The sequence below is a fragment of the Urocitellus parryii genome, chromosome 15, assembly GCF_045843805.1.
Source record: "Urocitellus parryii isolate mUroPar1 chromosome 15, mUroPar1.hap1, whole genome shotgun sequence".
NCBI classification, from domain to species: domain Eukaryota; kingdom Metazoa; phylum Chordata; class Mammalia; order Rodentia; family Sciuridae; genus Urocitellus; species Urocitellus parryii.
The window spans coordinates 41,155,765-41,180,452 of NC_135545.1; the positions used below are offsets into that span (position 1 = coordinate 41,155,765).

Genomic DNA, 24,688 nt, shown 5'->3' on the forward strand with positions numbered 1-24,688 from the left:
ATGGATCCCCAGGACCCCAAACAGGAGGAGCCTGCAGAACCTGCAGCGGCCCCGGGGTCCCCACAACCACCCGTTCCAGCACCCTCTGCAGACCAGCCTTCTGCAGACCAGCCTTCTACAATCCAGCCTTCTGCATCGGTATCCAAGCCTCCTGAGTCCAAGCCCGAGGTGGCCAAGCGCCCTGCGTCCAAATACCCTGCATCCAAGCGCACTAAAAGAGCCAGAACCTCTGCTCCGTCTGGACGTGCAGAGCCACCGTACCCTGCTCAGGGTCAAGCGCACAGGGCGCCTGAAGATCGCCGCAAACCTACAGAACACCCTCGGACACCACAAGCCCCCCCAAAGAGTCCTGGTAAACCCCCTGTGTCCAGAAGGGCGATGGTAGCTGTTCAGAAGCGTGCAGAGGGCCGAGCTAAAGTCCCGGAGACATTCAGGGACAGCGCCAAGTATTTTTGCTTCTCGCCTACTGGATTGTTGAAGATCCTGAGACTGGTGAGCCGAGAGCTGATGACCTGGCGGGGCGGGATGCAGGCCGCGAGGCCTCAGGGAGTGATGTCCAGGGGTGCCCCCTCGGGAAAGCGTCCATATCCCCTCTGCCACTCTCTTGTATCACCTTACCTTTCCTCCCCACTTCTTGCCCCTTCCACACTTAACACTTACGACTAAATTTGCCCCCTACCTCCTGCCCGTGTCTTTTATATATCTGAGCCTTCCCCTCACAACTGAAATTAGAGAAGCAATGAAGATAATAGAAAATTTGTAAGTTAGCAAACATAAATAATAGGTTTGATTAATGTAAGCATTGTCATTTGAAAGAACTACTGATAGAACTCTGACCAATATAATCCATTAAAAACTGAGCAAGAAGCAGGTGCGGTGGCGCATGCCTGTAATCCCAATGGCTCAGGAGGCTGAGGCAGGAGGATCACAAGTTCAAAGACAGCCTCAGAAAAACCAAAGAGCTAATCAACTCAGTGAGACCCTGTCTCTAAATAAAATACGAAATAGGGCTGAGGATGTAGCTCAGTGGTTGAGTGCGCCTGAGTTCAATCCCCGGTACCACCATCCCCTCTCCCCCCCCCCAAAAAAAAAAAAAAACTGGGGAAGACAGAATATATAAAGTTAGAAAGCAGAAAGAAAATCATCACAAACACTGATGAAAGTGAAAGGATCTATAGGAGATTACAAAGCCAATGGATGTGAATAATTGGATGAAATGGTTGATTTGCTATGAAAATGTAAATTACTCAGACTGATCCCAGAATAGATAAAAATCTAAACAAATATAAACAGAAGAAAATAAGAACCTTATCAAAGTAGTACCTTCCAAAATGAACCAGGCCCAGATATGTTCACAGGTAATCTTTCAGATTTTCATAGACTATAATTCTGATACTACTCAAACTTCTTCAAAGGTTAGAGAAAGAAGAAACACTTCTGAAATGTTTTTACCAAGTCAATTGAACACTGATGTCAAAACCTGATCAAGTTTAGAAAAATAAAACAAAGATCTCACTTGTTCCAAAGCAAAACAATAATATAAATGGGCTGGAGATGTGGGTCAGTGGTAGAGTGCTTGCTTACAGACATAGTGCTGGGTTAGATCCCCAGGAAGACCAATAATAGTAATAGTAATAATAATAATAATTAGCAGAAAATGTTAATCAGTATTAAAAAACATATCACCGGAAGAAACATTAACATGATTCAATATTAGGAATCTATTAACATAATCCACCATGTTACAAGTAATATGAGATAAAATTATGATATTAGATAAAAAATAGGGTTCGGAACACATGACAAAATTTAATATTCCTTTCTGGTTGCCACAAAGGAGGATGAGGAAAAAAGAAGCCAGTAAAGCAGGGAGACATAGGTATTTCATCAACCTTGTAAAAATAAGCATTTCAACCCAAAAGTCAGTATCATCTTTAATTAAACAGCAGAAGTATTCCTATTAAAATGAGGAAGAAAAGGACACCTACTAGCAACAATATTATTCAATATTTTCTCTGGAATCACTAATCATCACAATTGAGAAAAAAGAAATAAGTAAGAACATTTGAGAAGAAGCAGCAAAATATATCATTTCTTTCAGTTGATATGATTGTAAATCTGAAAAACCCCAAATCAATTTTAGAATGTCATAATTTAGGTGACAACTGAGTTAATGAATAAAATAAAAGCTTTTCTGCAAATAACCACCTAAAATATAGAAAATATTTCTTTTCACAACAATAATCAAAAGGATCAAATACCTACAAGCAAATTAAATAAATATGAAATACCTACACAAAGAAAATGTTAAGACTACTGAGAGGAAAAAAAAGAAACACTAAAATAAAGGGAAAGACTTTTCATTTTAATATTCTTTTTTAGTTGTAGATGGACACAATACCTTTATTTTATTTATTTTTATGTGGTGCTGAGGGTCAAACCAGTGCCTTACATGTGATAGGCAAGTGCTTCAGTACTGAGCTACCAGTCTATCCCCAGCCTTTTTTTTTTTAATTCAGGTTTTATTTTTATTTATTTATTTACTTACTTACTTATTTTTGTGGTGCTGGGGATTAAACCCAGGACCTTGTGCATGTAAGGCAAGCATTCTACTAACTGAGCTATATCCCCAGCCCCTATCCTCAGGACTTTTGATCTTTTATTTTAATCAGGGTCTTACTAAATTGCTGAGGCTAATCTCCAGTTTGTAATCCTCTGGAATCACTGGGATTATAGGCACGCACTGCCATGCCAGACCCATACTTGGTTCTTGATTAGGAAGACTGAATTTTGGAATATTTCTAAGTTAGAAGGAATGTGAAATCCCAATCAAAAGACCAGCAGGCTTAGTTTGGGGAACTTGACCAAGATAAAAATGGGAATAAACAGTCCGAAAATGAAAAACAGGAGGAAGACTCGGCCACACAGCATAGGGTGAACTTTCTGATTTTTCAAAAGTACTCAAAGGAGTTGGCGATTTAATGAGAACATTCAGATTCAGGTATATCTGAGAACTTAGCATATGACAAAGATTGGACTTCAGATCCATTGGAAAAACATTGGCATTTCCTAGTCCGTGATGTTGAGATGATCAATAGTTGTTTGGAAAGGAAAAAAAAATAAGGCTCTACCTCACTCTATCAAAATCATACATATTTACTTCACTTTACCAGTATACGTACAGACTTCTTTCTAGAAATATAAACCTGGCAATAGTGATTAATTTTAAGGAGAGAGACCAGGAAACATTCAAGATGGTGGATTAGAAGAAAGTTGTAATTCCAGTTGGTCCAGGGCTTGAGATTCAAGCAGTAGGAATATTGCTTCTCAGCAAGGTGGGTGGAAGAGGGAATTCCCTCAAATTCGATATTAGACAATTGTCACGTCCCACGACTAAACACTCAAGGTCACTCCACGTGAAATGGGCTGGCACAAAATAATCACACAGAAGCAGAGAAATACCTTTTTCTTTGGGTCTTGTGACATCTCCTCTGACCTTAGGGTCTGTGAAAAGAGAAAGAGGAGTACGTGCTGAACCCTTTTATTGGGAAGGAGTCATTCAAATGAGGCAAGGGGTAGGATTACAGGGGAATAGGTGAGTGTAGCTCAACCCCTCCACACACAGGTGATGCCTGCACCTGGAGCCACACTTTGCTATCCGAGCTGGGACAACGCCCATGTCACCACGAAATATAGTGATTGGTCAGAGCCTCCTGCTTCAGGACTGGAATCCCTGGTCATTCAGAACAGCTCCCCACAGACAATCAGAGTCTGTTATAGACTTAAGAAATTTGCATGCCTTGAACAAAGAGCAATAAACAGTACTTTGAAGCCAAGTCAGTTGCAGCAGCAGCAGCAATACTGGTTCACCAAAGAGGGAAGGAATAGCACAGAAACAGCGGATAAAATTGGCACGGAAAACATCTATAGATCAGAAAAGCAGCCTGAACTTTACTGTTTCAAAGGATGCACAGCTAACTGGTGTTTGGAAATTCTTTATTTCTCAACGGGGTGCAGAGAGCTGAGGCAGGAGCCATCTGGAGGCGACCACATTGCAGCAGCTGCTGCTGGAAGAATGATCAGGGCAAACATTGCCCTATTGCCCCAGCAAGTGCCTAATGCATGGCCTAGGGTATATTTACCAGAATGTGAGTGAAACAGGGCACAGAGAAGATTGCACCTGGGGATTCAGGTCAGAAAAATGAAGTCAACGCCAACTCGCTTTCCCTTTGAATCTGGAGGCCCACGTGACCAGCTGAAGAAGGTCAGGAAACTAAATACACAGGGACTGAGCCTAGGAAGGCCATATTTGTGAGCAGCAGAGTGTATGAGAGCTGTGGAAGACTGCTTCCTGCCCTGAGGAGAATTCTTTGGAGGCTCCTGAGCCTCACACTCCCAGCAGAGATCAGCATCTTCCAGGCCCTAGAGGTGTGTTGATGGAATTTCTCCAGAGCAGATAACACCCACCAAAGCCCCTAAGTCCTGGTCAGGCCTAAGTCCCAGTCCTGGAACCCCCCCTCACAGAACTCAGCTGCAGCCTCTCCCTAGGAGTGAATTGAGCTGATATGTCCAGACAAAACTGCAATCAGCAGTATTTCCCAAACCATCCCGCCTTATGCTAGTGAGAAGGGAAGCTGAGAGCTGTTTCAATCAACTTAGGTTTTAGGCCACTCCACCTGGCAGCTCGATGAGCAAGCAACACAAAAAGAGGAAGGGGTTAAACTCTAGCCCTTGCATGTCTCTGTCTCTGTCTCTCTTTCCCCCCATAGTGCAAGAAGAAATGGAAAGAAGGATAATAGGTCATAAGCAGCAACCATCCATCCTTGTCTACTGTTTTGACAACCTCAATGAAGAATTCTTTCATTTTTCATTAATGGTCATCAATATTTATTTTTAGTGTTCTTGCCACACTGATTAGTTCGTAGATACACATACATATTTCTTTTTTCTCCTTCTTATCATTTTTTTATGAGAGTTATTTTTCCTTGTCTTTTGAGGGTTAGGGTTTTGATTTGTTGATCTTGTTTTTGTTTCTCTTTGTTTCTCTTTCTCTCCTTCTTCCACTAACAACCAAATTGTCTTGTTCTCTCTTTCTCTCTCCCTTTGCTTTTCCTGTTTTTATCCTCTTTTTTTAAAGCCAACCCTTTTAGCATCTCTTCTGCATTCTCACTCTTCATATTATGAACATTCTAAACTTCCTTATAAGCCCTACCACATATTCTTTTCTCTTAACTGAATTTTTACCATCCTTTAGAACGATTTGGTTTATGTAACTTACATCCCCACCACTCATATTTTTGCAGTTACTAGCATTGTGCATGACAGAGATGACACCTGTTGTTTACTTTAATGCCAGATCTAGTTCACCATATTTGTGTTTGCTATTGACAATTGCTGACACCACCATTCCTGGTTTTGTGGCAATTAGTGTTGTGAATGTCATAGTGCATACCAGATATTTATTTTGATGTTGTATACTGTTTGCATCCATTGTTACTATTGTTTGTTTCCCCCTTTTCTGTGAGGTGTTGGTAATTTACAGGGAAACTACCCATTCTCAGGGTAGAAACTCTCCTGCTAAACTAAACCCAGCCAAAAGACAATGCACCTTGCTCCACATACAAATTAACCACTCTCAAACTTCAGCTATACTTCAATACAAGAAATTGAAGAAATAAAATCCCCTAGTGACTCAGACCCAAGTAGGAATGGCCTCAGGTCCCACACATGGATATCTACTCCCACAGGGGGAAAAAAAACACAGAGAAAATTAACACAAAGACTGTGAATACCACACCTATGAAATGTTTCAACCTAGACCACTCTAGGACACTTTGGCAAAAGAAAGATGTGCCCTAAAAAGATCCACACAACGAGTGGAAGAAAAATCCATCCCAACAGATGCATAAACCCAACACAGGAATACAAAAAAATATGAAAAAACAAGGCAGCATGACACCACCCTAAGTTTGTAATTTATCAGCTACTTCAAATAGTTTGAATGGATGAAATATCAGCTAAAGAATTCAAAAGTGATTATAAAAATGATCAATGAATTCCAAGAGAACACAGAAAAATAAGGAATTCAATAGAGGTCTTCAATGAGAGATTCAATAAAGAAATGAATACAAAGCAGTTAAAAGTCTCTCTCAGAGAATAGATCATTCTGAAGAATCTCAGACCTAGAAGACAAAGATGGCTGGCCTTGAACATTCAGACAGTATTAAAGAAAATAAATAACCATGACTAGATTATACAAGAACTTCAGAACAACTTAAGAGACCAAATATAAGAATCACTGGAGTTGAAGAGGGTTGTAAGATGCAGGTTAATGGAATGGGTAACCTCCTCAGGGAAATAAAAACAGAAAGTTTTCCAAAACTTGAGAAAAGGATGGACATCCAGATACAGGAACCCCAAATAGACAAGATCAAAAATGAATCACTCCACAACACATTATAATTAAAATGGTTAACATACCAAACAAAGATAGAATTTCAAAAGCGCCTTGAGAGAAAAATGTCACAGGTCAAATTTAAACAAGTCAATCAGAATTACAAAAAGAAAATAGCAGTCAGCCAAGATTAGTGTATCTAACAGAGCTACCTTCCAGAATCAAAGGTGAAAAAATAAAAAAAAAACCTTCCTAGATAAGCAGAAACAAAATGAATGCATATTGACTGAGTCAGCACTGCAGAAAATGCTTAAAGAAATATTTCACAGAGAAGAATTCAAAAACAAGCTCCAGAGCTCGTAAATGAACAAATCTCATTTTAAGGGTAATTAAGCAAATGAGAAACAGGACCACATTAAACATTAGAAAGAAATCAAATATTAGCAGGAACTAATAAACACTTCTCTATAATAACATGAACGTAAATGGTCTCAACTTACCAGTTAGAAGACATAGACTGGCAGAATGATTGGAAAAACAAAATCTAACTATCATATTTGCAAGAGACACACTTTACAGGCAAAGACAGCCATAGGTCAAAAGTTAAAGGATAGAAATTAATATATTATGCAAAGTAGCTACTCTGTATTCAACAAAGCAGACATAAGCCAAAATTAATCAGTAAGAGACAAAGAAGGTAACTTTATATGGGAAAAGGGAATAATCTAACAAGAAAATATAATGCTAGTAAATAATTATGCCCCAAATGTTGGTAAACCTAATTATATAAAAAAAGACACTATTCAAAGACTCAGCTAAACCCCACTACTACAATGATAATAGGTGATTTCAACACAACTTTCTCACTGATAGGTCATCTAAACATAAACTTAGTAAAGCCTCTTTGGACCTGAAAAATATTGTAAATCAAATGGACTTAACAGATATGGATAGAATATTTTATCAAACATCTAAATACACTTTCTTCTCAGTGCTCCATGGAGCCTTCCCCAAAATAGATCATATTTTAGGTCACAAAGAAACTCTTAGCAAATACAAGTAGACATAATTCCTTGCATCTTATTGAATCATAATAGAATGAAATTAGAAACCAACACAAAAAAATCCCTACAAAAACTACATAAACACATGGAGATTGAAAATTCACTTTGAATGATGAACAAGTGATAGAAGAAATTAGGGAAGAAATGTAAAAGTTCTTAGAATGGAACAAGAATAGTGACACAACAAACTGGAACCTGTGGGACACTATAAAGGTGGTTTTTAAAGGAAAGTTTATTGCTATGAGTGTTTACATAAGAAAATCAGAAAGATTCCAAATAAACAAACTAATGATGCATCTCAAGGCCCATGAAAAATAAGAATAAACCAATTCCAAAACCAGTAGGAGGAAGAGAATAAAATCAGAGCCAAAATTAATGAAATTGAGAATAAAAAAATCAACAAAATGAAAGGGTTTGTTCTTTCAAAAGATAAATGAGGGCTGGGGATGTGGCTCAAGCGGTAGCGTGCTCGCCTGGCATGCGTGCGGCCCGGGTTCGATCCTCAGCACCACATACCAACAAAGATGTTGTGTCCGCCGAGAACTAAAAAATAAATATTAAAATTCTCTCTCTCTCTCTCCTCTCTCTCTCTCTCTTTAAAAAAAAAAAAGAAAAAAAAAGAAAAGATAAATGAGATTAATAAAACCTTAACCAAATTAACCAAAAGAAAAAGAAGACTCAATAAAATTAGAAATGAAAAAGGAGGAACCACCACAGACATCACAGAAATCCAGAGGATTATTAGGAACTATTTTGAAAACTTATACACCAATAAATTGGAAAACCTAGAAGAAATGGATACCCTTTTTAGACATATACAACCTACCCAAATTAAATCAAGAGGACATAGAAAACCTGAGCAGACCAATGGCAATTGGCAATGACAGAGAAGCAGTAATAGAAAGTCTTTCAACAAAGAAAAGCCCAGGACCAAAGAAAAGCCCAAGAATTCAGCTGGATTCTCATCTGAATTCTACCAGACCTTTATAGAAGAACTAATTAATGCCAGTGCTCCTCAAATGATTCCATGAAATAGAAAGGAATGGAACACTTTCAAATTTATTCTATGAAGCCAATATCACACTCAAGCCAAAACCAGATAAGGACACATCAAGGAAAGAATACTACAGAACAATATCCCTGATGAACTTAGATGCAAGCATCCTTAATAAAATATTAGCAAATTGTGGGGGAATCCAAGATGGCAGGCTAGAGGGAGGCTGCAATCTGTGTCTCCGGGACCTGGGATTCAAGTAGTGGGAATACTGTATCTCTGTGAGTTATTAGGGGACCCCTGACAGCTGCCTCAGTGTCAGCACAGGACTCCCGACCACTCGTCCACGCAGGTCCTTCAGGTGTCTAAGTAGGACCCCAGCGTTAGTACTCATGCAGGAATTCCAGACACCACTCCCATGTGGACCTCCATCTACCAACGTGGGGCTCCTCCAGTCACCTCCATCTTGGGGCATTGCAACCACCCCCACAGTCCCCTACACATGGTAGCCTGCACCTGGGGACATTGCACTGGGGCAGGTGACAGATGCCAGCCACAATACTGAATGCCATAGAGCTACATCTCTGAACACACTGCTCAATGCCACCACCAAACCCCACCACACATGGCACCCCATTGCTGAAAGTAGCTGTCTCCATCTTGGGACACCTTTATCGCCATTTTTAGTTGGGGCAACTCCCAACTTGGAACACCAGCCAAGGCTTAGAAACACTATCAGGGTACCAAATGTCCCAAACTCCCCCCACTCCCTGGCAGCCACTAACCCAGCACAGTGCCTGCAGCTATGTGGCCAATCTGTAGCTTGCAAAACCAGGTCACAAAACCGGGTACTGAACTACCCAATATAAAACAGCTTTCCATGACAGGTGTGCAGCCCCCAGAGTGCAGCCCACAAAACTCTGGAGAGAAAGGTTCCTGACTAGGAAGTAGAAAGGGAAGGGGTGAGTGAGACACAGTTTAGAGACTAAATTAGAGACCAGGAATTGTGAAGTCTACAGGCAATATAAGGAAATAAGACCAGGCACCCATATCACACAAGTGGGCCCCAAAGGAGATCCTTGAGTGCAGTCTCCCATCAGGGACCAGCAAGTATTATACCCCATCTCCAGGAGCCCTGCACCTAAGACCAACCCTCCCACTCTAATAACCCTCACTATCCTGAGGGTGGAGATACCAGCAAACCACAGACAACCCCACCTATTGGATAACAAGGGAAGCTGGAAAGATTCTGATCTCCAAGAAAAACAATCCTTGTATTTTCCTTGGAAAGTTCTCTCTCTCTCTCTCTCTCTCTCTCTCTCTCTCTCTCTCTCTCTCTCTCATCCCATCCTCACTCCCCCAACATTTGTGAAACCAAGTATTTTTCATGAATTAGGCTACTGAGGACTGGGATGTTTGAATAGCATATTACACTGGTGTTCTATATTCTTTTATCTCCTATTTTTACATTTTTTATTTTTCTTAATATTTATATTTGTTTGTTTGTTGTACTCTACTGTCTTCCCACTTACTTGTATTCCCCAAAATCACTTTCTCTCTCTTCTCCTGCTACTAACCAACTTTTTAAATTCTTCTATCACACGTTCTAAGATCTAATAACTCTATATCCTCACCTCCTACCCCCTCAACATCTCATCCTACACCCCACCCCGGGTTCTTTGTCCCCCATTAGAAACTATAGACCCTTTTGCAAACCTACTGTTTATATTGTAGTTAATAATTGAACTTACCATTTCTGTATATTGAGATAAAACCGTAAACATCTTAAAATAGCATCTATTTGGTTTAAGGTTGTATATTGTTTGTATTGAGATCTGTTCACATTGTTCTCCCCATAAAAGGAGAAGTTTTGGAAACCTGCAGAGACACTTTAAGCCCACAGGGTAAAAACGGTAAGGCCTCAGATCTGCAGTGCTAGAAGGGAAGACACACAAATAACATGAAAAAACAAGGGAAGAAAGTGCCCCTCAAACAAACCAAGATAATACATTATTAGAATCCATGGCCAGCATAACAGAAGAAATGACAGAGAAGGAGTTCAGAATGTACATAATTATGTTCTCTAAATTAAAGTGTGCTATAAGAGAAATAATACAGGCAGCAAAAGATTATTTCAGTAAAGAGCTACATAAGCAAATACAGGAAGCAAAAGATTACCTCAATAAGGAGATAGAGGATCTGAAAACAAACAAACAAAACAGAAATCCTTAAAATGAAAGAAACAATAAACCAAATTAAAATGTCAACAGAATGCATCACCAACAGATTAGACCACTTGGAAGACAGGACCTCAGACAATGAAACAAAATATATAATCTTGAAAAAAATGTTGACCACACAGTGAAGATGGTAAGAAACCATGATCAGAACATTCAAGCATTATGGGATAACATAAAAAGACCAAACTTAAGAATTATTGGGATGGGGAAGGCATAGAATTCCAAACCAAAGGAATGAACAATCTATTCAATGAAATAATATCAGAAATTTTTCCAAACATGAAGAATAAATTGGAAAATCAAATACAAGAGGCTTACAGGACACTAAATATACAAAATCAAACAGATCCACACCAAGACACATTATAATGAAAATGCCTAGCACACAGAATAAGGAGCAAATTTTAAAAGACACAAGAAAAAGCAATCAGATTATATATAGGGGGAAACCAATTAGGATATCTGCAGATTTTTCAACCCAGACCCTGAAAGCTAGAAGATCCTGGAACAGGGCTGGGGTTGTGGCTCAGTGGTAGAGTGCTCACCTACCACGTGCAAGGCACTGGGTTTGATCCACAGAACCACATAAAAATAAATAAATAAAATAAAGGTTAAAAAAGAAGAAGAAGATGATCCTGGAACAACATATACCAAGTTCTACAAGAAAATGGATGCCAAACAAGAATCTTATATCTAGCAAAATTAAGCTTTATATTTGATGACAAAATAAAAACCTTCCATGATAAACAAAAGTTAAAAGAATTTACAACAAGAAATCCTTCATTACAGAACATCCTCAGCAAAATATTCCACAAGGAGGAAACAAAAAACAACAATCAAAATCAGCAAAGGGAGGTATTACACTAAAGGAAATACTAATCAAAGGAGAAACCAAGTCAAGTTAAATACCAAAAATAAACAAATGTGTCCGGGAAAACAAATCATGACTCAATAATAACCCTGAATGTTAATGGCCTAAACTCACCAATCAAAAGACATAGAATGGCAGATTGGATTAAAAAAGACCCAACAATATGCTGCCTTCAAGAGACTCATATCATAGGAAAAGACATCCATAGACTGAAGGTGAAAGGTTGGGAAAGAACATATCACTCACATGGACAGCAGAAACAAGCAGGGGTTTCCATCCTCATACCAAATAAAGTAGACTTCAAGCCAAAGTTAATCAAAAGGAATAAAGAAGGACATTTCATACTGCTTAAGGGAACCATACATCAACAAGATGTCCCAAAATCTCTGGGACACTATGAAGGCAGTACTAAGAGGAAAGTTCATTGCATGGAGTTCATTCCTTAAAAGAAGAAAAAGTCAACAAATAAATGACCTAATATTACATCTCAAAGTCCTAGAAAAAGAACAAATCAACACCAAAAGAAGTAGAAGACAGGAAATAATTAAAATCAGAGCTGAAATCAATTAAATTGAAACAAAAGAAACAATTGAAAAAAAATTGACAAAACAAAAAGTTGGTTCTTTGAAAAAAATAAATAAAATTGATAAACCCTTAGCCATGCTAATGAAGAGAAGGAGAAAGAAAACTCAAATTACTAACATCTGTGAGGAAAAAGGAGATATCATAACGGACACTACAGAAATTCAGAAATAATTATAAATTATTTTGAAAATTTGCACTCCAACAAAATAGAAAATATCAAATGCATCAACAAATTTCTAGAGTCATATGACCTGCCCAAACTGAACCAGGATGATTATACACAAGTTAAACAGATCAATTTCATGCAATGAAATAGAAGATACTTTCAAAAGCCTATCAACCAAGAAAAGCCCAGATAGATACACAGCTGAGTTACACAAGACCTTCAAAGAAGAACTAATACCAATACTCCTCAAATAATTTCATAAAATAGAAAAAGAGGGAACACTTTCAAACTCATTCTATGGGGCCAATATCACCCTGATTCCAAAACCAGACAAAGACACATCAAAGAAAGAAAACTTCAGACCAGTATCTCTAATGAACATAGATACAAAAATTCTCAATAAAATTCTGGCAAATCAAATACAAAAACATATCAAAAAGATCAGGCACCACAATCAGTGAGGTTCGTCTCAGGGATGCAAGGTTGGTTCAATATACGGAATTCAATAAATGTAATTCATCACATCAATAGACTTAAAGATAAGAATCATATGATCATCTCAATAGATGCAGAAAAAGCATTCAACAAAATACAGCACCACTCCATGTTTAAAACACCAGAAAATCTAGGGATAACATATCTCAACATTGTAAAAGCTATCTATACTAAGCCCCAGGCCAACATCATTCTAAATGGAGAACAAAGAAATCAGAAAAACAATTCCATGTACCATGGCCTCCAACAATTAAAGTACCTAGGAATAAATCTAATCAAAAAGGTGAAAGACCTCTTTGATGAAAACTACAGAACATTAAAGAAAGAAATCAAAGAAGACACAAGAAGATGAAAAGATCTGGGTTCATGGATAGGTAGAATTAATATTGTTAAAATGGTCATACTACCAAAAGCAATATACAGATTCAATTCAATTGCATCAAAATACCAATGACATTATTCCTACAACTAGGGGGAAAAAACAGTTCTAAAATTCATTTGGAAGAATAAAAGGCCCAGAATAGCAATTCTAAGGAAAAAAAAAAAAAGGAATGCTGGAGGCATCCCAATGCCTTTCTTCAAATTATACTCCAGAGTTATAATAACAAAAACTGCATGGTGCTATCATGAAAACAGACACATAGAACAATATTACAGAATAGAAGACACGGAGACAAACCCACACAGATATGGTCATCTGATCCTTAACAAAGCTGCCAAAAACATACATTGGAGAAAAGACAAACTTTTTAACTAACAGTGCTAGGGAAACTGGTTATCTGTGATGGTTTAAATATAAGGTGCCAGTTGGGCACAGTAACACATGTCTGTAATCCCAACAGCTGGGAAGTCTAAAGCAGGAGGATCTCAGATTCAAAGCCAGCCTCAGCAACAGGGAAGCACCAAGCAACTCAGTGAAACACTGTTTCTAAATAAAATACAAAATAGGGCTGGGGATGTGGCTTGGTGGTTGAGTGCCCCTGAGTTAAATCCCTGATACCCAGAAGCAAAAAAACAATAAATATGAGGTGTCCCCCAAAAGCTCATATATGAGACAATTCAAGAAAGTTTAGAGGTGAAATGATTAGGTTATGAGAGACTTAACCTAATCAGTGCATTAATCCACTGATAGGGATTAATTGGTGGTAACTATGGACAGGTAGGGGGTGGCTAGAGGAGGTCAGTCATTGGAAGCTTGGCTTTAGGGGTTGTATTTTGTCTCCAGGCAAGTGGACCCCACCCCCTTTCTCTCTTCTTCCTGATGGTCATGTCCTGAGCTACTTTCCCCCTTCATACCCTTCCACCAGGGCAATCGAGTCAGCCATCTATGGAGTCAGCCATCTATGGACTAAGACCTCTGAAACTGTGATCCAAATAAACTTTTCCTTCTCTAGAATTGTTCTCATCAGGGCTTTTGCTCACAGCAGCAAAACATTATCCATATGTAGAAATCAGCTTGAAGTAGATCAAAGATCTAGGAATCAGACCAGAAACAATGCAACTCCTAGAAGAAAACATAGGGTCAACACTCAACAGACAAGCATAGGAAAAGAACTTCTCTATAAGACCCCCAAAGCTCAGGAAATAATGCCAAGATTTAATGAACGGATGGCTTCCAATTTAAAAGCTTCCACAGAGCAAAGAAAACAATGAAGAATGTGAAGATAGAACGGGAAAAATTATTTGCTAGCTACTCTTCTGACAGAGAATTAATATCCAGGATATATAAAGAACCAAAAGAAAATTTCCAAAAAACCCAATTAATAAATGGGCAAATGAACTAAACAGATACTTCTCAAAAGAAGAAATACAAATGGCCAACAAATATATAAAAAATGTTCAACATCATTAGCAATTAGGGCAATGCATATCAAAGTTACACTGAGATTTCATCTCACTCCAGTTAGAATGGCAACCACCGGAATACAGCAATAATAAATGGTGGAGAGGACATGGAGAAGAAGGAAACTTTCATGCGGTTTTTGGAATTATAAAATCATACAACTCCTATGAAGATCAGTATGGAGGTTCCTCAAAGTATGTGGAATGGAACCACCATGTAACCCAGCTTTAATACTTACTACTCCTTGGTATTTATCCTAAAAAGTTAAAGTCATCATACTGTGGCAATACATGCATACCCGTGTTTAAAGCAGCACAATTCACAATAACCAAACTATGGAGCCAGTGTAGGTATCTGTCAATGGACGAATGTAGTATATCTACACAGTGGAGTTCTAGCAGCCATAAAGAAGAATGAAATTATGTCATTTGCAGGAAAATGGATAGAACGTTAGACCATTATATTAAGCAAAATGAGCCAAATTCAAAGAAAGTCACGGGTTGTATGTTTTCTCTCATTATGTGGAAGCTAGAGAAGAAAACGGGAAAGAAAGGGCAGAGGGATCTCATGAAAATTGAAGTGAGACCAGAAAAGTAGAGGAAAGGGACCAGGCGGAGGGAAGAGAGGAGGGGAATGGGAAATACTGAGGAATGAATGGCCAAGTTATATTGTTATGTTACGTGAATGTATGAGGATGTAACAACAAATCTCACCATGACGTACAACTATAATGCACAAATTTAAAAATATGGAAAATAATAAAATAGTAATCAAAAAAAAGAGAGGGAGAGAAACTAGGGTTGGGTAGAGGAGGAGAAAGAAATTGACCTCTTTTTTTTAACCTTTCTATCTTGTGTTCATTTTGATTATTTTCATTTCTTAAAAATATAAGAATTTTTCCAAAAAAAAAAAATGTATGTGCAAAACAATACAGGCAATTGCCATATGATCAGACTTGCATGATTTTTTTCTTTAATATTTATTTTTTAATTGTAGTTGGACACAATACCTTTATTTATTTATTTTTACGTGGTGCTGAGGTTCGAACCCGGGACCTCGCATGTGCTAAGAGAATGCTCTACCACTGAGCCACAACCCCAGCCCCTCAGGCTGACATTCTGACTATTTTGTTGTTATTGTTGTTGTTTTTAAATGGCATGTGCATTTAAAGAAATTCTGTTTCTTTCATTTCAGATTCTCCTCATAGTAGCAGTCGCCTGTTTTGTCTCCGGCAAAGCCCACGAGACATATATAGCAATCACAATTCAGGAAGCCTGCATCGTCCTTGTTTTCATTCTAGTATATGTGGTAACCCTTCAACACTTGCTGGTCTTTTTACATTGGCCTTTATTTGTAAGTGTTCATTTTCATAATTCAAGCATAAGCTTTGCCCTTGGCCCCGAGAGTAAAGGCCCTCCTCAAGGCAAAAACAACAGAGCTTTCTCTCTAGACAAGGACATTAGCTGAGCTACGACAGTGAGGGTGTTGCCCTGGTCCCAGAGGAGAAATCAGCCTAATGCGCAGAAAGGTTCTTCGGACCCCTCTGCCACAGGAAAGCCAACGCCACCCACGCCTACTTTCAGAGTATAAAACCCATCTCTTTAACATACCAAACACATGGTGCTTTGGAGCTCGTCCTCAATGAAATATTTAAGTAGCACATTCAGCAGGTAAACACATTGCTCACCCACTGCTTGTGAACATGGCAGAATTGTAGAAAGTCCTTCAGAAAACCCTGCAAGATCACAGGAATCAACCTTTCTGAGGGTGTTAGAGGTTCATACTTGCCAAGTGGGGAGTTATCCAGAAAAGCTCACTCTGCACACACTCCTTTGGTTGTTCTTCCCAGACTCATGTTCTTTACCGACTGAAAAATTCCTGAAGCTAGTTGGTTGGGTCTCAGACGACAGAGGCAGGTCTAGGTGTCGTCAATGGATCAATGTCCAGAGGTAGTCGTGGATCCTGTTCCTAAACTTGCCCCCTTAATAGCCATGTGATCTTTAGCCTCTGTTTCCCCATCTAAGAGATGTAGAGAGGGAAAGTGTGATGAAAGTAACTACCTCATAGTGTTCCTATAATATTTCAATGTGTGTAGAGCTGGCACAGTAGTTGACACAAAGTACACATTCAATATGAGCGGTTCCAAAAAAAGAAGACCAACCCAATCCACCCATCAGGTGGTTGAAGGCTTTTGTCACTCCATGTTGCACAGTGAACAATCCTGGCTTAGAGCCCACACCTCACTTCCTCATAGCACATTGTTCTAACCTTAAAGTAGGATTGGTTGCTGTTGAACTAAAACTCAAATATTTTCTTCAAATGCATGAGGGGTTTTCTGAAAAGGCTGCTGAGCTTACTCAGCAACAGGAAGCAGACAAAGCAAAATATGAGCAATTTTATTTGGACATTGGAAGACCCTTAGTTATGGAGAGCTATAACCATGGAGAGGTTTCTGTGGGGAAACTAAAATCTCTGTCCATGGAAATTGTCAAGAAGGGAAGGTAAAGTAACCATTTTTGAGCACATACCATGTGCCAGATACTTCTTCCTATATTGCCTTATTTAATTCTCACAACAACCCAGTGAGGATGTGGTCAACCCCCACCCCCATTTAATAGATGAGAAAATTAAAGACATGGAGTTGCCCAAGGTCACGTGTGGGTGCATTGAAACTCACTTTAAAGCCCAGGGCTGTCTGTCTCTAAAGCCCAGACTCTTCCCAGACTTGATGGTTTCTCTAGCTCCATCCTGCCTAACGCCTCCTTAAGGCAAGGAACTCCATGAGACTGTATTTTCCCCTCATCCTCAGTTTCTCTAAATTCTCTCTCTGTATCTTCTCCTGTTTCCTCATGTTTTTCTTGAAATGTGGAGCCAAAGGTGAATCGATTATCCTGCACTGTCAGCTGTAGTCAGGAGGACCAGAGCCCACTGAGAAAAGGATTCACTCAGCCTAGATCTACTGCCATAAAACAGGAGAGCTATTCATGGCCAGCCTGGGCAACTCACAGAGACCTTGCCTATTAAAAATAATTTGGAGAGCTGGAGAGGGTCATGAGACATCAGGGTCCAGGGCCAACGTTCAGGAAGGATCCCAGACAGGCCAGATAGAGGTAGGGTCTCTGGGGATGAACCGTGTCATGTCTCCTCACAGTGATCACAGGGAGCTCACACCAGCTCTCATAGAACTGCAGTCTTTGATCAACTTCAGTAAAGCCAGGTCCCCTTGCCTCATCTGTCTAGAGTACGTGAATCCTCCTTTCTTTGAAGATGGCTATGAGAGTCCAGATTTTGATTCAGAGCCCCTGCTACTCTTCTCTAAGGCACAGGCTAGGGTCATAGCATATAGATATGCCTGGTGAGCTCTCAAAAGCTTCAGAGTGGAGAAACTGTCTTTCCAAGAAGATGGCCCAGTTCTGATGCTCCACTAACTAATCTTGTGTGTACTGAGCAAGCACACAGTTGGTTAGATGGTAAGTGATCTAATTGATTTGGGAGTGCTTAAAGACCCATCAAAAAAAGGACCCAAACTCTCCTATCCGGTCTCTTCCTTTCTAATCTTCCCTTTTGGATTCCATGAGATGTAATATTTGTACATACCCATTTCTCAGGGGATAGGTAGCTACTGCTTGGTAATAATAGGGAGGCCTTGGCCCAGCAGGTAAAGTGCTGGTGTAGTGAGGGGTGTTGGTGCTAGAAGGTGATGACTTGGTACTTCAGACTGTAGGTAGACTTGGAAATGTGTTGACCTTAAGCTGCAGGAATCACTTGGGATCTTGCCACAAGATCAGTACAGGAAGCCACAGAACCTTCAACCTGTTTCATACTGGAACGGTTTTCTGGGCTCTGCACGGGCTCATCGGCCAACAAGAGTCACCCAATACTCGTGGCTGCCACTTCCTTTCAGTCTTTCTTTCCCAGGAAAATAGTTTCATTCCCAGGAGGTAAGATTAGGGTAAGTGGTGATTTCTAACACCAGGGTAGAGTTCCTTGTTTCCCTGTTCTCATTCTTATCTGGCAAAGGACTGAGGATAAAGGTCCCCACCAGGAAGACAGAAAGTCTAACACATCAGGGCTTTAGATCCTCAGCGGGGCAGCTTCAATACTGAATTCAGATACAGGTGGTCTGCTGAGATCTGTGGACTCTGGGATTACAATTTGCCAGGACCACCTTCTGGACAATCTCACACTAAGTCTGAGTTTATCTGCATTTTTTAATAAGTCTGTGCCAGGGACCCTGACACCATGGGGAGGTATCATTTTGAGGGTTATCAACTTTACCTATCATGGTCTCTTGTCATCTGCCAATATAGCCAACAAAAGTATTGTCTTCTGAGTAGCCCTTTTTTAAACATTTCTCTGCTGTCAAAAGTATTACCCAGGATGGTCAGAAAAACTGAGTTCCAGTCAAGGAGATGTTTTTGCCAATAGAAAGCAATTCTTTTTTAAAAAGGAATATAATAAACATAAATTAAAGCCCTATAGAAGTGATGATTCCAAAACTATCTGCAACATCTTCACATTTATAAGAAACAGCATCCACTTTAGAATGTCCCCTTCAGCAGGGCCTGGTTGTATATGCCTGTAATCCCCATGACTCAGGAGGCTAAGATGGGAAGATCAAGTTCAAGGTTACCCTTAGTAACTTAGTGAGACACTCAGCAATTCAGTAATAACCTATCTCAAAATTAAAAATAAAACAGCCTGGGAATGTAGCTGGGTTGTAGAGTGCCCCTGGGTTCAATCCCCTGTAACAGAAAAAAAAATTTTAAAGTAGAATGTCCCTTCAAATAACTTTATTGTAAAACAACAATTTTGGTGATTTCTGGTCAGCTTCTGTCATGTGTTTGGAGAACTCTGGGAGTAAATGAAACCAACAAAAGTTGCCTTTAGTTATTGCTATTGTTTGTAAATTCCTATGGCAAATTCCACATTTTGTAAAACAAATTATAAGTGTTTAAATTTGTTTCTGATATTCAGTGATTTTTAAAAATAAGCATTCAATATTAAAGCATATTTTTTCTTTCCTAGTTACAATTTTACGCAATTTTGTATATCTCAGAGGCTGATTTGGGAGATTTATCTGGAAAATAATAGTCAAGTAGTAAACCTACTTCTCATTTTAGTCAGAGGACACTATTTGAATCAATAGGATATTTGGGAAAAAATGAAAAAGATAATGAGTAAGGACAGCAGCCAGGGAAACCTGAAGTCCTGCAGCACGTGGCTGGGTCCAGCTGCAATCATAGCCCAGCCATCAGGCAGAACACATCTGTCTGTCTGTCCAGATGAGGCCAATAAGGTGGTCTGTGTCTAAGGCAAAGGGAGGAAGATGGTTGATAAGGTGGCCTTGGGCACTGGAGTCAAACTGCTGAGGGTCCTAGCTACTGGCTGGCTCAGCCATCCTTGGGCAAGTTGCTTACCCATCTTTAAATTGGGGATAATAAGAGTTGTTGTGAGAATCAAATGAAAACACGTATTGACAACTTGGCACAATGCATGACACATAGTAAGTGCTCAATAAATGTGAGCTACAGTAGCAAGCTACAAGGCGACTCAGAGTTGTGAGAGACAGTTCAGGACAGTACTTCTTTGTGAGCAGGGACCAGAGCAAATTATTGTGTCCAGTCGTCTACTGAGGAGATAGGACACAGAGTCAAAGATTAGCTGGGCCTAGTCTGTGGCTGGTTTATTTTATATTACTATTATATCATTATTAATGTGCTTTCATCCAAATTCTTAATGATCCTGGACCATGGCTGGTTCATTGGGATTTTTAAAAGTTCACACTCTGCTTCTTAGTTGTAAGCATTCTCATTTGCATCTTTGAACATTTTGGTTAACACAGCCCTCAAGTGCTAAGCCTTCTGCAACACTGTCAACTCTGTGCCTGCTTCAATTAGGCCTACCCACTGTAGGCAGACTTCTCACTTAGCCTGCAGAACCCTACCGGGACTTGCTCTTTCCAGAGGCAAGTCATGTTCCATGATAGAGGTCCTGGCTCACCAACCTCAACAGGAAGAACACCTAGAGTTTGTAGAAAGTTTACTACTGTGCACATTTGGGGGGCAGATGTCAGGAATCCATATTCTGATGCACTCCCACTACCTACTAGAGTCCTATTATCAGATGTTTTCAGATTTGTTATTCCATTTAATCCTCAGATCAATCCAATGATGATTCCCATATTAAATTATCAAATTGGCAGAGGGGCGACAAAACTTGCTCCAAGTCACACATGTAAGAAATGACAGGCCAGAAGAGTTCAACAACAAAAACACTCTCAACTATTTGTTCCATACGTTTTGACCTTCCAGACCCATTCCACAGAAAATGTCAAAAGCGGATTAAAACCAGTCATGGTGGCACATGCCTGTAATCCCAGTGACCCGGGAGACTGAAACAGGAGGATTATAAATTAAGAGGCCAGCCTCAACAACTTAGTGAGGCCTAAGCTACTTAGCAAGACCATGTCTCAAAATAAAAATTGAAAAGGACTGGGGATGTGGCTCAGTGTTTAAGCTCCTCTGGGTTCAATCCCTGCTATCAAAAAAAAAATTAGATACGATACTACACTTTTAGTTTAGGTCTCTGATCAGCGGCAACAGTAAGCTGAGTTCTGTTATTTAATATTAGGCAACTTAATAATCTTCTCTAAGCCTCCTTTATGTTTACTGTAAAATGGGGATCATAATATTATTGACTTTGGAGGCTGCTTTTTGATGGTTAAGTGAGAAAATGACTGGAAAATGCTTGGCACACTGATGAGCTTCATTCGTAACACCCTGATCCCATACACCGAATGGCAGGGCTCCTGTCTCTGTTTGAGCACTAGAATGCTCTACTGCCAGTCAGGCCATCAATAGTTCAAATATTCAAATTAGGTATCTGGGCCATCGGGTGATTTCTAGCACCCCAGGCTTTGGCCCCTACTCACACACGGGTGCCACTGGCTGGTGTTACTTAGCCATGGAAGTGCAACATCTGCTCACACTGCCCTGGCTCACCAACCTCAACAGGAAGAACACCTGGAGTTTGTTCATCCTCACCCTTTCTTTCAGCATACAAAGAGGTAGGTTGAACTATCAGTTCAAGAACTCAATACTGAAATCCAGAATAAAGCCTCGAAGCCCAGAATGGTGGTGCAGGCCTGTAATCCTAGTGGCTGAGGAGGCTGAGAGAGGAGGTCAAAGCCAGCCTCAACAAAAGCAAGGCCTAGCAACTCAGTGAGACCCTGTTTCTCAATAAAATAAAAAATAGGGCTGGGGATGTGGCTCAGTGGTTGAGTGCCCCTGAGTTCAATCCCTGGTACCAAAAAAAAAAAAAAAAAAAACTAAAAGAAACTGCAGATGTGGGGGCAGACAATTCTGGTCACCTCTCAGGAAAGAGCAAAGTCAACATCAAAGCCATTCACTCCAGAAAATCAGTCCTGGTCCTTAGAGGAGTCCACGCATTCTCAGAGCATGTAAACCCAGAGAATGAATGTGACCGCAACTTAAAAAGCATTGAAGATTTAGGAGTAGAATCCAGTCAGTAAAGTGATAATCTAAAATTATACTTCTCCTCCAATATTATTTTTACATTAAAACAAATGTGCTATAAATAGAATGCATACTAGGCATAAGTTTAAAATATTATAAGACTTCAGAAAATCATATTGAGGCAGTGTCAATTTGGGCTAGCCCCTAGACCATTAGGGTTTTTTTTTTAATATATATTTTTTAGTTGTGGTTGGACACAATAACTTTATTTATTTATTTATATGTAGTGCTTTGGATCAAACCCATCGCCTTGCACATGCTAGGTGAGCGCTCTACCACTGAGTCACAACCCCAGCCCCAGACAATTAGTTTTTGTTTTTTTTTAATAATTGTAGATGGACAGAATGCCTTTAATTTATTTGTTAATTTTTATGTGGTGCTGAGGATCGAACTCAGTGCCTCACACATGCTAGGCAAGCGCTTTGCCACTGAGCTACAGCCCCAGCCCCCATTAGGTTTTTTATGCTCACTTTCCTATGCACTTTAAGAAAAGTTGTTGTTGGTGGTGCATTTTTTAATGGTGTTCCAAAAGGAACCCATCTCTGGAAAGTCCCTATCCAAGACAAAATATTACATAAATTCATGTCTCTAGAAAATATAAGAATTTTGCTCTGAGGGTTCTTTTTAATCTCAAAGGGAAAGTGTATAAAAGGCATCATTCTTAGATGTGTAATTGACCAATTTAAATATTTTATGAAATTCCATTTTCATAAAAAGTTGACCATTTTTAACTTGCATTACAGGATCTTATCAACAGTATCATTTCAACTGTATTCCTTTTAGTAGTTGCCATCTTGACAGGGCAAGAAAAGGAAAGAAGGCCATTATTTTATATTGGAGGGGTAAGTAGACTCCATTTGAGATGGGTATTCTAAGACTCTGAAAAAAGGAAACTGGCAGACTATCATTATGCAATTAACAGAACAAAATCCCCACTGCAGTGACTTCTTCAGATGATATAAAGTTACACCAACTCTAAGCTCATGAAAATCACAATCCTAATATGCATTTTTCAAATACAAAAAAAAAAACACCAAGAATTTGCAGAAATCCTTTTGAGAATCATATACACTACTTTTGAAATATTATATAAGATTTTTTTTTGCCTATAAGTAAGACTGACTTTTCTGGGTTAGAGAATTATATTTTAGAAACAGATGAAAAGAGAGATTGTAGCACATTGTCAAAAGTTGAGTAACCCAGCCCCTTCAGGAAGGCACTCCTGCCTCGTGCTCAAGTGCCAGTGGGTGTCATGCACCAGGTTAGGCATGTTCTGACTTCATCTTTACAGACAAAGTTCAATACCTTGCCCTGGGTCACAAGACTGGGACAAACTGGGACTCAAACCCACATCATATGAGAGAACACAAGAAATGGCGCGTAAAGGCTTGGAAGATGGGGGTGGGTGGGACTTTGGTTCAAGGAGTTAAACAATGGGGACAGAAATTAATCCAGAGGGGAAGGAAAGAGTTTAAATTCTTTTAATTTATTCCACCATCAATAAAAAATTTGTCAATACCACTGGATTATGTGAAACCACAGCTCAGTGCTGATAGTAGGGCCCTGTCACCCTGGGGAGCTCACACATGAGCAGAGGCAAGACCTACCAAGTAAACTTCATTAAGCATCCAGGGATCAAGTAATCAAGTGATCATGAAAATAAACATCCAGTTCTATTGCCCTGGTCCCCATCTACTAACTCAGCGACTAAGTCTTGCAGGGGTTCCTACCCATTGTTGTCTAAGTATCAGTAGCCCAACACACACACACACACACACACACACACACACACACGCTCCTCCTTGCTCCAGCCTTGTTCACCTTCCATTTATCCCATGACCACTGCAAGTGGGTTTTTCTGAGTTTCAAGCCTTTTTCTCACCAGACTCTGCATGGGGGCAACCTCAAGTCTGACTCTTCTCTCAGAGGTTTGGCCTCACCACATTCAGGAGATTTCAGTCTAGTGCCTGGGTTCTTTTCTTCCCAATTGGGTCCCTTGGGCACCCCATTTTGCTCTTGCAAACAGAACAAGAATTTTTTCTACTGAGACCTTCTCAGAAGTCCCCCCCCCCCAACCCCTGCAAGAGTTTCCCTGGTGCTTTCCTGATGCCTCAAGGCATGAAAGTTGTAAAGGTGGGGGGATGGGGGCGGGAGTGTTACACTCTGGCAGCAAAATCACCATTTCCAACATCCCCATCTGGAAGAAAGGCAGGGCAGGCAGCGAAAGGGAGGATGGAGGTTACAGGAGACCCCTCTCAACAGCTCCTGCCCTGAGGTTGGGAGAGCCTTGAGGGGTTGGCGCTGAGCTGCAAAGTAACCCAATTTTCCCTTCCCTCCTGTGGTCTTGTGTCTAACAGGTCTTCTGTCTGGTAGCGGCAATCGTGTGCCTCATCGATGCATTGGTGGTCACCAAGGAGATGAGGACTGCCATGAAAAAGGCTGCCAAAGTCAAATTCGTGCTTCCTAAAGCCAAGAAACCCACGCCCCAAGCGAGCTGA

The 24,688-nt window shown here is 39.9% G+C and overlaps 1 protein-coding gene across 1 annotated transcript; it reads left to right on the forward strand.

Annotated features, from left to right (window-relative positions):
• On the forward strand, window positions 1-24,688 carry LOC144250306 (uncharacterized). The gene is made up of 4 exons (XM_077792824.1): window positions 1-492; window positions 15,847-16,005; window positions 22,934-23,032; window positions 24,548-24,688. The coding sequence occupies exons 1-4, from the start codon at window positions 1-3 to the stop codon at window positions 24,686-24,688; spliced, it is 891 nt and encodes a 296-aa protein (XP_077648950.1).